General features: G+C 47.9%; 1 protein-coding gene across 6 annotated transcripts; it reads right to left on the reverse strand.

The window, feature by feature from the left end:
* Positions 1-1,986: 1,986 nt before the first annotated feature.
* Positions 1,987-10,086, reverse strand: LOC122388767 (protein cornichon homolog 4-like). Of its 6 annotated transcripts, none has more exons than XR_006257866.1 (6): positions 6,664-6,687; positions 5,430-5,543; positions 4,973-5,041; positions 4,287-4,399; positions 3,865-4,005; positions 1,987-3,283 (listed from the first exon to the last, which is right to left on the reverse strand). XR_006257866.1 is itself a non-coding variant. In XM_043380152.1 (6 exons), the coding sequence occupies exons 1-6, from the start codon at positions 6,632-6,634 to the stop codon at positions 3,214-3,216; spliced, it is 510 nt and encodes a 169-aa protein (XP_043236087.1). In that variant the 5' UTR covers positions 6,635-10,086; the 3' UTR covers positions 1,987-3,213. The 6 variants fall into 6 exon arrangements, 5 of the variants coding, with proteins under 5 accessions (XP_043236087.1, XP_043236084.1, XP_043236088.1 ...); XM_043380152.1 differs by having other exon boundaries at positions 6,632-10,086; XM_043380149.1 differs by lacking the exon at positions 6,664-6,687 and adding an exon at positions 6,609-6,634.
* Between the last annotated feature and the right edge of the window lie 479 nt (positions 10,087-10,565).

A 10,565-nucleotide genomic window follows, 5' to 3' on the forward strand; every position in this document is an offset into this window, starting at 1 on the left:
GGTTCAGGCCGGATCAAATCGGGTCGTGTGTGGGCGGGGTTGGATCGGGTCGGGACCAGGATCGAGTTATCAATCGGGTTGGGGTCGGGTTGGGTCGGGTTGCATTCCTTATACCGGTCGGTGCGCGCCGCGCGGGTCCGCCATGCCGGCCCCTCGCCCTGCTATGGCCCCTCGACCCCATGCCGGCCTCTGTTGCCGGGCAGGCGCCGGTGACGTGCACTGCCGCTCGGAGACGGGTCGCCGGGTCAGCGCAGCACGTGCTCACCCACACGGTGCGCTCCCAGGCGACGCGGGGCCGCTCAATACAGCGTTTGGCCGCCTCTCTATATGTGCACAGACGGTCAATACACGGAGCCGGGAGCGCTGCTCAAAACGGCCCACTTGGCCCACCTGAATAGAACTGATGGCGCCTGCGTGTGACACATGGCCATTCTGGCCTCGGGCAACGGACAAACACGGGCCAAGCGGAAACTGGCAGTGACGCCCCGAATAGCCGAACATGGAATCAATGAGGTGCTGGCACTCGCTCCTCCGCTGTTGTCCGCGGTCGCTACGAGCCGCCACATCACCCCATGGACATAATGTGTGTTGTTACGTAACGGCGGCTGTGGGCGCTCGTCAGTCACCACTGTCGGTTTCCCAGCCTGCGGCGATCGGTGGGCCGGGGCGACCCGCGATGGAAGGAGCTCTGTCTGCGCCGGACCGTTTGTCAGTGGCCTGCTGGCTCCGCGACGTCTGACGTACGACATGTGTTCTTGGCGACGTCACTCGCTGGCGTTCATCACACTCCGATGACGCCTGCTTGTCCCACTGCGGCGGCGGCTGTCTGTCGCCCCCCCCCCCCCCCGGCCCCCGGGAAAGGAGAGGCCGGAGTGGGCCACATTTTTGGCACTGGGCCAGCTGGGCGAGCTTGAAATAGCAGCCGACCGTCAAGGCCGGCCACTGACCGCCGCGCGGCTACGTCATCCCCTGTTACCGTCACCCGGTAACCAACGGGTGCCGTCACCAAGTGACTTTGTGCTACCGTGACCCAGTCCCAGTCTCTGTGATAACGTCCGCCGGTAACCGCCTGTTAGTCACCCGCTCAAATACTGGGTTATCCGTTATAGCGTCACTTAGTGACAAAGTGTGCTCAGCACACGGCTGCCGACAGTAGGGTGACGGCAGGCTACAGTCACCCGACGACAGGCAGACAGACAGACAGACAGACAGACAGACAGACAGACAGACAGACAGACAGACAGACAGACAGACAGACAGACTGTCATACAGACTGACAAAGACTGGGTTACCGTTATCCGGGGATCAACTACAGTCACTCGGTCAGTGGTGTTTAGGTCCATCACCCTGTGAAGGTCGGGGGTCCGCCGGTGATAATATCTCGTCCAATTACCGTTATCAGGTAACCGCAGCCCGCTTCCGTGACACGGCGATCTCGTGATTTGACCGAGTCACACCCAGTGGTCAGCCTCGGGTGAACTCGATCACCGATAGTGCGAAGTATCAAAACAGTGGGCTCAGGGCCACTGAAGGTACTAGACTAGACCATAGCGACGTCAGTAACATTACGATCGAAACAATGGAGTACCAAAACACTGGGCTCAGGGTCATTGTACGGTATTAGTACGCATGGTACTGTCTCAGTACCGTTGTACCAGTGAAGTGCAACATAGGACTCAGGGTCATCGTACCGTACCATTCCACACATTAATGACTTCTGTTTGTCGTAACATTACCACCATACTAATGGAAGTAGTCCAATAGAAGGCTTTAGGTCGCTAAACGGTGCCAGATCACATCCGGGTACCTACCGACTCGCTATTCAGACAGTGCGGCGGTAGGTACTGTAATTTTTCATACAGCACCGCGGCACCAGGCGTTACATTCAGTGAGCCGCATAACCGGACAGCGCGCTGCCCATACATATATACGCATGCCGCTCATACATATATACGCATATACAGCGCACATTCGCATACGCAGGGCTAAAAATGGAGAGATGGTGTATTCAGAGGGCGGTCCTTCTGTCAGACACTCGGGCAGCGGTTGAGCTGGCAGATACACTCGCAGAACAGTGCACACTGCACAAAGACACGAGTGTTCCATATCGAACGTCCTTAACGAAATAGGAAGGTGGGCTCTTTCGTCAATGACACTTTTCTTTTCTGGAAACTGAGTTAAATGAAAGCGGGGAGATCACGTTCAAACCACATTCACGGGCCGCATTCCCACTTCACATTTACATAAGAGACATCAAACCTTTTTGCGTGAAACACAACAGCAAACGATGACGCATTGCGATGCCGCTAAGCTCAATTCGTATCAAATCATACCACAATTGAACATCACATGACCTATGTCTAACGGACAGAGGATATTCTCGGAACGGACCGCTCCTAAAACTGTCAGCAGCTTTCATCACCCAGAACATTCCGAGTTTGAATGGCACAGGGTGTGCACGGCATAAGCAGTTTTTGCACGCCCTGACGACCGTTTTTGTTCAGACATCCTTGGAAGGCTCAAAAAGGGTCATCGACAGCAGGCACCGTAACAGAAACGGATATGGTAAAAACAAAATATTGGCACACAAATTAATTAGACAAAACAGATACCTGCTAAGCTGACTGTTAGCCTGCTTGAGCGATCACTTTTGTCTGAATGAACGCAGGAATAACATGGCCAAGTTAAAGGCATGCCAGTTCTTTCTTATAAGTTAGCTGCCGAAGCTTTGATCGCAAATATAAAGCAGATATTCTTAAATTGGCCGCCAACTGATCGCTGCTGATCAGAACACATCAACGGTCATTTATTATCATTATTGAAAGGGACCCTGACTTCAGTTTGGTCACAGCGGCACTTTGGTAGCGTGTTATCATGATTCAATCGCATTCCCTTCCGTACCTAACGCCTTATCCCATCCGGCCCCGATGGTCGCCAGATCCCTGCCCAGTGTCTATTGCGCAAAAACACTCACACGTGAGCCACGCCTCCCGCCCATCCCACCCGCCTCTGCTGCTTCGTGTCGGACGGAGCAGCCTCATCACAAAACAGACCAAACAACTCCACAGTCGCCATGGCAACATGGTCCCAGTGACCATGACAACCAGCCACATCCGTGACGACCCATACCGTTCGGCGATCCATGACTAGGATGGTCCGCAGCTGCTGGCGCCCTCCAGCGGCAGCGGCGACTTTCAGAGTTCCCAGACGGTCCTACAGGTGGCGTGGCTCGTATATCGGTGGCGGAGGCTTCTCATCTGTCTGCAGCAGCGCTAAGATGAACCTGGCCGTGAAAAGGGGACAGGGCAGGTTAGTCAACACATCTCTGGACAAATACAAATCGTCAGGGCAGGGTAAACTGTATTGTATGATGCTCCCTGGAGAAGGTGAGAGGCGAAGCCCGTGAAACATGGATCAGAAAAGCAGAAAATGTCTGATGAGTTGATGATATTTCAGAGCTTTGGAGCATTCCTTCCCTAGGCTGATAATGCACCATGCTATTCTTTCCAAGACCAACTACTGCTTAATATTTAAATATATTCTTGCAGTACCAAGCTGAGTTCTACAATGTATCATGAAGCATGAACCTGGGCTGGGTCACAGCAGCAGACAATGGTGATTTAGTAGGCCTTACCAGACTATAACAACTTTTTTTTTCGTTGGAGGTGGGCTATGGCTAGTTTGAGCATAATTATGAATATAACAACTTTTTAAAAACGTGCTCAAATCATCATAAATGCAGAAATTGGGCAAGTTATTCGGTCCCACACTGATCCGATGGATTCCGCAAACCTTACGGGAGTACCAGCGCACTGGCGGCGGCGCTCCGCACACATCCAGTGTGGCGGGTAGCGCGGCACTCACAGGTATAGGTAGACGAAGAAGAAGATGAGGTAGAACGTGATGAAGACCATGGTGTTTCGCGTGTGCCGCTGCAGCTGGCCGCCGTTCAGAATGTCGGCGGGATCGTAGATGCCGATGTTGCCCGGCCTCACCGACCATTGTCTGCGGCACACGGCACGACAAAGGGTCCAATCTGATCACTCGATGCTAGTACTGCCTGTGACACCTAACAGAATGAATCCAAACTGACACACATCACGAAAGTGACCTCTTAGTGTACCTCAAAACTGCCACAGGTGAGCCACGATGCATGTCAGGCCTACTTTCAACAGCCTACGCACCTAACTAGCCTAGCTAACCTGACAAACACACCTAACTAACCTAGCTGTCCCAACTAACACACCCAAGTCTTAACTAACCCAAGGCCATATATAGGAACTAACCTGTACACGAGCCAGACTAGGACGGGCACATTGAGGAGCCACAGCAGCCAGTGGCCTGAGAACAGCAGCACCACCGAGAGCAGCGCCTGGCCGCCGAGCAGCCACGGCGTCCACTGGAAGGGCCGGCAGCGTCACCGTGTAAAACGGGGCAGTGGATACTGTCACACATCGGGATTATTATCCTGGTCGATATGCCAGGCCTGGGATTCATAGTTGTTCATTTTGGTCAACACACAGTCAAGTGAATGCTTGCATACTCTAGCTAGGATCTTGATATTGAGATGTAAATCTCTAGTCACACAGTACAACAGCAGAATAGCTTAAATGGTGGACAATGGGTCTGTTCCCGTCGCTCCTCTAACCTCCTCCAAGCTCCTCTAACCTCCTCTCGTTTCAAAAAATCGTTCCCGTTGCTCCTCCAAGCTCCTCCAAGTTCGTCTTGATTCCACATCTCACCACCACTATTTGCCTCGCAATCCCTCATCCCAAACGAAATTTTCAGAGGAGGCTCTGCATAGACATATTTGGCACATGTAATACAAATGTGAATTGTTTATAAATAGAATCAGTGTAGCATATTACAAAGAATATAAGCTTTCCCACAAACAGATCACCTTTCAGAACTAAATAAATTATGCACATCAGGTGACTACTGGGTAAATGGTACCAAATTACCAAACACTCACCCAGTTCAGTTTACTGCAGCACTCTCTAGCATTCAGGTAATCACACTCCAGATCAGACAATGTTATCAGCTGAAGGACAGTAGGTTAAGAAAATAAATGGTAGTAGTAACTTAAGGCTATAAAGTCAAGGCACACAATGATGACTTCAAACATTCAACCTCACACAACTGCACATCTTATTGAAATTTCTTTGACTTAAACAACTTATAAACAATGCATGTCTGATTATTATAGGTACCTAATAAAATGTCTACTCAGAATGTCTAGTGAATTTTCAATATAAAAATGAGTCATCTTTGTACATATATTTTTAGCACAAAAACCATATCAATATTGATAAACTCCTCATAAACCAAGCATAAGTTATCACTGCGACTGCAAAGGTAACAAATTGATAATGGGCAATGCACCACAATGACAATTTCCATGTGCAAGCGCACAGCTTCTGAAAGGATACAAAGTATACCAACAAAAGGAGAATCGCCCCATTGTCCATCATGGAAAATGAGTAGGTGATTGTGTCAAGCGTTTTCATCTTGATATTTCTAGAAGGCCTTGTGAAGATAGATTTCTGGAAAAGAAAAAAGTCATGGTAAAAAAGCTTTCCTAGCACAGCAAGGTACAAATGCCACAGGAGCCTTTAGCCTGACTGACATGAAATTACAGCAAGTCATTTAGTGAGGCCAGTGGAACGGCATGCATTGCACTTGGTAATACTACTTGAGTGCTACTTGAGATGGTTACTTTGAAGTTCAATGATCTTAGGAAGACTCAGACAACATGACATGACACATTTCATCCAGCTCATTAAGACTGATTATTTCAAGTCAAAGTGAACATATAACAAGGCACAAAACAAGCAACAGACAAATTGAAGAATAGTTACCAAGGTAAATATTAAAGGGACCCTCCCACCTTCAAAAATTTTTATGAATTGGCATGAAAGTGATGTCGCTCGGTTCAGAAAGAGCGAAAACGAATATCTACCAAATTTCACCGAAGAATATTCACCGGTTTTCAAGATATTAGACCTTTACTTTTGTGTACTTTTTGGGATCTCCGCTGTTCCTAGCGACTTCATTTGGAAGCAATAGTTTGGCAGCTGAAAGTGTGGCACTTGTTGCGCGCAAAGCAGCATATACCACCGCGTGCTACAAAACGTTTTAGTCAAACATTTAAAAATCGTTAGATATCTGCGCTGACGTCACACATTCAGAGGGGTATTCCTATGCATTAGCCCCTCTGAATCAAAATGCTGCAATTTTGAAATTCAATATTTCCGATTTAAGGCATTTCTCGATGTTGTGAGTGCCGAAACCGGTAATTGTGAGCCAGGGACCTCATTTTGGCTATCTCAACTCAAATCTAATGTTAAGGTGGGAGGGTCCTTTTAAAGAAAGTTATAACGTTCCTAAACTAAGTGGTATATTTCCCAATTTATAATATAAATATGTCCAACGATAAACGCGCCCTTCACCCGTTCTTGTTGTCTGTGCAAGTCCCTGAACCCACAATGATACCTATAATGATAAAGACGGATACAAATGACATCTCTGAAACGGCTGCAGATAAACACCAGGGACTGCATGGTAAAACGGGTAAAACAGCGGTAAAACAACCCAACTGAACAAATTACCCCAAAATTAACAAATGACCAACCATCCAACAACGCAAAACAACGGCAGCACAACCAAGGGGCTCTCTCTATCGTCTGGAGGTTTCGAAAGATGCTCTCCAGAGATGGCGCTAGTAAGTTTGGCTGACATGACGTCATGCTGAAAAGTGATGGGTTTTATGAGAGTAAATGTAATAATAGTTGAAAATTTTGTACTTTTGCTTAATTGAGAAAAAATAAATTCACAATTGCTCAAAACAGCGTTTTCCTCATTCATCCTTCATTGTTGTAAGAGGAATATAGACAATTTAAATCTTTTTTCTTGACCGCAATTCGCACACGCACTAAATTAAAAGCTGGAGTTTTGTGCGTTCGTAATTAGTGATTTGAGAAAATAAATTGACAATAATCTTTTGCACTTTTGCTTGACAATCATTTTTCAATGTAGATAAATGCATAAATCATTCGAAAATAGGCATATCTTTAAAATATTATGATTTTCCACAAGCAAGTTTTTTCCAAAAACTTGAACTACTTACGACTGACGAACGCAGCCAATAATCTGGATGTCTTAGGATGAGTTCGTCATTTTTTTCCCAAGGAAATACGATACTGTTTAAGCTACTTTACCGATTTATTAGGGTACTTTTGCCAATGAATTAATAAATAAATGACAACAATTATTATTATTATTATTATATCCTCATTATCAACCATACTCGGAAGAATTTTCTTCGCATAAGCGCGAACACATCCGCGCTTTCATGAAAAGTAACGCCTGTAGATGTCAGGACTGCTGCTTTGTGTTTTGCAAGGTGGCGCAGCGCGCAGGGTACCGACTACCGAGGCTGAGGTCTTCAGACTCTCCACCACGATTTAGCTTGGAAATGGCCAATGGGGAAGGTCTCACCCAAAAAACGGACGCCCTTTTACACAGCTGCATAACGAAAATGAATTATTGGCATAGCTGACCATACGTCCCCTCCCCCTCTCCGCCCCAGCTCAATTGGAAATATCGCCTATTTTCCTTAGTCAGTTATATTCTGACTAATTTCTCACTCTTCCCAGTAAACCTTAACATGCATGATGCAGATGTCCACTGCGTAAGTCGTGTGCTTGCGTAAGTGTGCCAACTATATAGTGCTGCCTACACTCTACAGTGCCTACTGCTTCCACCATTGTCGTTATAATTGGTGATTCTCAGGTCAAAAGTTACACAGTGGTCTCAGAGAACAATCGTTTCAACAAATTAACGATTCAAACCGTTGCATTCTACTTATATTCCGGTCAGTTCTGCTACTAAACGATTCCGGCAAAACACTCTTTAGGTTATGTATTAGCGAACCACCACACAAAATTCGCCCAATCAATGGTCAGTTATTACTGCTGGGCTGAACCGTCATACGCTATATAGCCTATTGCAGTCAATATTTTCAGAACGATACCGACTGACGAAACACAACGTATTCGCGGATTCGCACATACGTTGGCACCCAGGTGGCCTGTCAGCAGCCGCACAAATTGAGATGGTACACCGTAAAGCATGCCTTTCCACACAGGCACAAGCACAGGGACACAAATTTTCAAAATCCAAACTTATTCCAATACTGGTCAAATACTAATAGGCATAAAGTTTTGAGGTTTTCTCATGTTCATTCTTCTTTCAACACACGCGGCAGACTGCAGCAGAACATCTCACAGAGCTGCGCTGGATGCAGTCATGAGCTGGGACACGGTTTGTGACCGATGACCGATCGGGGGTGCCAGCCTCCTCCCGGCACGCGATGCACTGGCCGCCGTGCAGTCGATGTCGGGGCACCGCCGGCATTCGCCGACAGGGTTCCATCCGATTCGGTGTATTGGTGGCAGCCCGAACAGTGACCCACGCGAAGCTGGTGGACGTCGATGGCCGATGAGCGATGCCCTTCCGCGACCGGCGGTGGCAGTCGGTCCCACATCAAGAACAGATACCAGTCATGCGGTCAGTCGGCGACGGCGCGGTCGCGAGCCGATCTGATGGTCGCGCGGTGGGCGTTGCCGACGTCCACCGGGACCGTCGACTGGGGGAGCGCGGCCGCCTCTTGGCCGCCGCCTCTGGTCGGCGCGCTCGTTGCGCTGTGGGACGGCATCCACTGCAAGTCGTTCACTGTGAAGCCGTCGTTTGACCGGGCCTGGCAGGCGGGGAAAGGGGGCCTCGGATGAAGGAAAACCATCCCTCAGGCCAGCTGCCTCTCCACCTCACCATGGCAGATAAGCGGACACCCTCGTGATCATCGCAGCGATGATTGCCAATTGGTGTGTCATTATGGGAGAGGATGCCAGCCTCCTTTGCAAGATAGTCTGCAGCCCGACCCATTGCCTGTGGCAGCAGACTGGGCTTGATAATGCGGTGCAGGACACACCAAACGTAAGCGGCCATCTGTACCCCTGTGCAGTCTGGGCTGACTGACTCAAGAGCCCAGAGTTGCCCTCCCCCACCATTCTGTGCACGTGATAACTGGATGGGACATGCCATGGTCAGCATCTGTTCAAAAGCTGCCCTAAGCATGTGAAGCTCCACTGGCATGCTCCAGCACGGCCACAGTCAGTTCTCACTTCTCAGTTGAACCTCCAATGGAAACCAATCATGAAGTAGAGATCAGGGCGCCTCTCACACTGCAGCACACTCAACGACTGAGCCGCCACCTCATCACTTGCAGGTGGTTCTTGCCTGGAGCAATGCCAGCCACTCACATCAGGTGATAACAGCAGTGTACAACTGCAATCTTTAAGCATCTATGCTCTTTCTGGTTTTCTCCTGTTGAAATCCACTGCCATGCATGAACTTGATGGGCTTTTGTTGTGCTCCTCCCATGTGCAGACAGGTTTCTGCTGAAACAAAGTAAAGCAAATGTGATTAATAATGGCCCTGTTTCACCACCCAGACACTGTGTGCGCTGGCAACTATGCTATGGTAGCTACGGCATACCATAGCGTCACTCGAATGACGTTGCATGTGATCTCTTTGTTTATGATGAATCGCACTTGGAACAGAGTGAGAGGTCCTGAAAAACCAAGTGCCTACCAAGAACAGAGGTTTGAGTTCAAATACTGCTAGCATGCTGCTGGCGCTGGCGCCACAGCGTGCTAGCATTTTGGGATGCTATCATAGCTTAGCGTCAGAGTGAAGTTTGTTGACACTGCCATGGAAACCCAATACTCCGACACACGCAGCGCACTGCAGTGCTCTGCCGTGAAACACCACCCATGAACATTAATTGCATGACCAGGATCGAAGCAGTGTGGCAGAGTGCTTTTAATTTTAATTGCACTTTCTAGAGATTAACAAGTTGTTAGTGAAATTGCTAGGTATTCATTATTCCTATTACCATTGTCTAAATTTCACACTTCAATTTCAAGACAGCATTGACATGTTATCTAAAAAAAGGTTTAGACTTCAGGTGGTCCCGGATTCAGTTATTAAGAAGAACAAGGGCAAAAAATTGTCAAAAAAATATTAAAAAATACCTGCCTTCATCAACACCTCATCTAATGACATATCCTCTATGCAATAAGCAAAAACCGTTTGAATAACAATAACCCGGTTTACATAGCATATTTGACGAGGCTCTAGCTCGTTAATTTGGCGATAATTTCGTTGCAGTGGTCTTCAAATATTTAGAGGGGATCATTTGGTAAATTGTTAAGCACCATTGGCATCTTTTGCAACATCACGGACGGAGATATAAGCTTGCAACAAACCCTATGTAAACCGGGTTAATGTAATATTTTGCAACCGCTGCACCATGACTGTCACGTACGCTATCCCTAGATTGGTTGCTGGTAAGTAAGTGGTTGTCGTCATCAACTCGTCATGCAGCAGCTGATTGGGATAGGCGGGGCCTATTTTTATCCAGACGATAGAGAGAGCCCAACCAAGGCCGTATATTTTTTTTTTTTTTTTTTTTTTTTTTAGTGGCCCTAACTTACGTTACCGGC

Source organism: Amphibalanus amphitrite, unplaced genomic scaffold, assembly GCF_019059575.1.
Source record: "Amphibalanus amphitrite isolate SeventyFive unplaced genomic scaffold, NRLGWU_Aamphi_draft 000335F_arrow, whole genome shotgun sequence".
Classification (NCBI taxonomy): Eukaryota; Metazoa; Arthropoda; class Thecostraca; order Balanomorpha; family Balanidae; genus Amphibalanus; species Amphibalanus amphitrite.

Bases quoted from the DNA above. Each gene is read 5' to 3' on its own strand.
- LOC122388767 (XM_043380152.1), bottom strand. The intron at 5,042-5,429 runs GTATCCTTTCAG...ACTGTCCTTCAG, and splicing joins TCCTTTTGTTGGTATACTTT to CTGATAACATTGTCTGATCT. The intron at 4,006-4,286 runs GTTAGTTCCTAT...CGTGTGCCGCAG, and splicing joins CTAGTCTGGCTCGTGTACAG to ACAATGGTCGGTGAGGCCGG.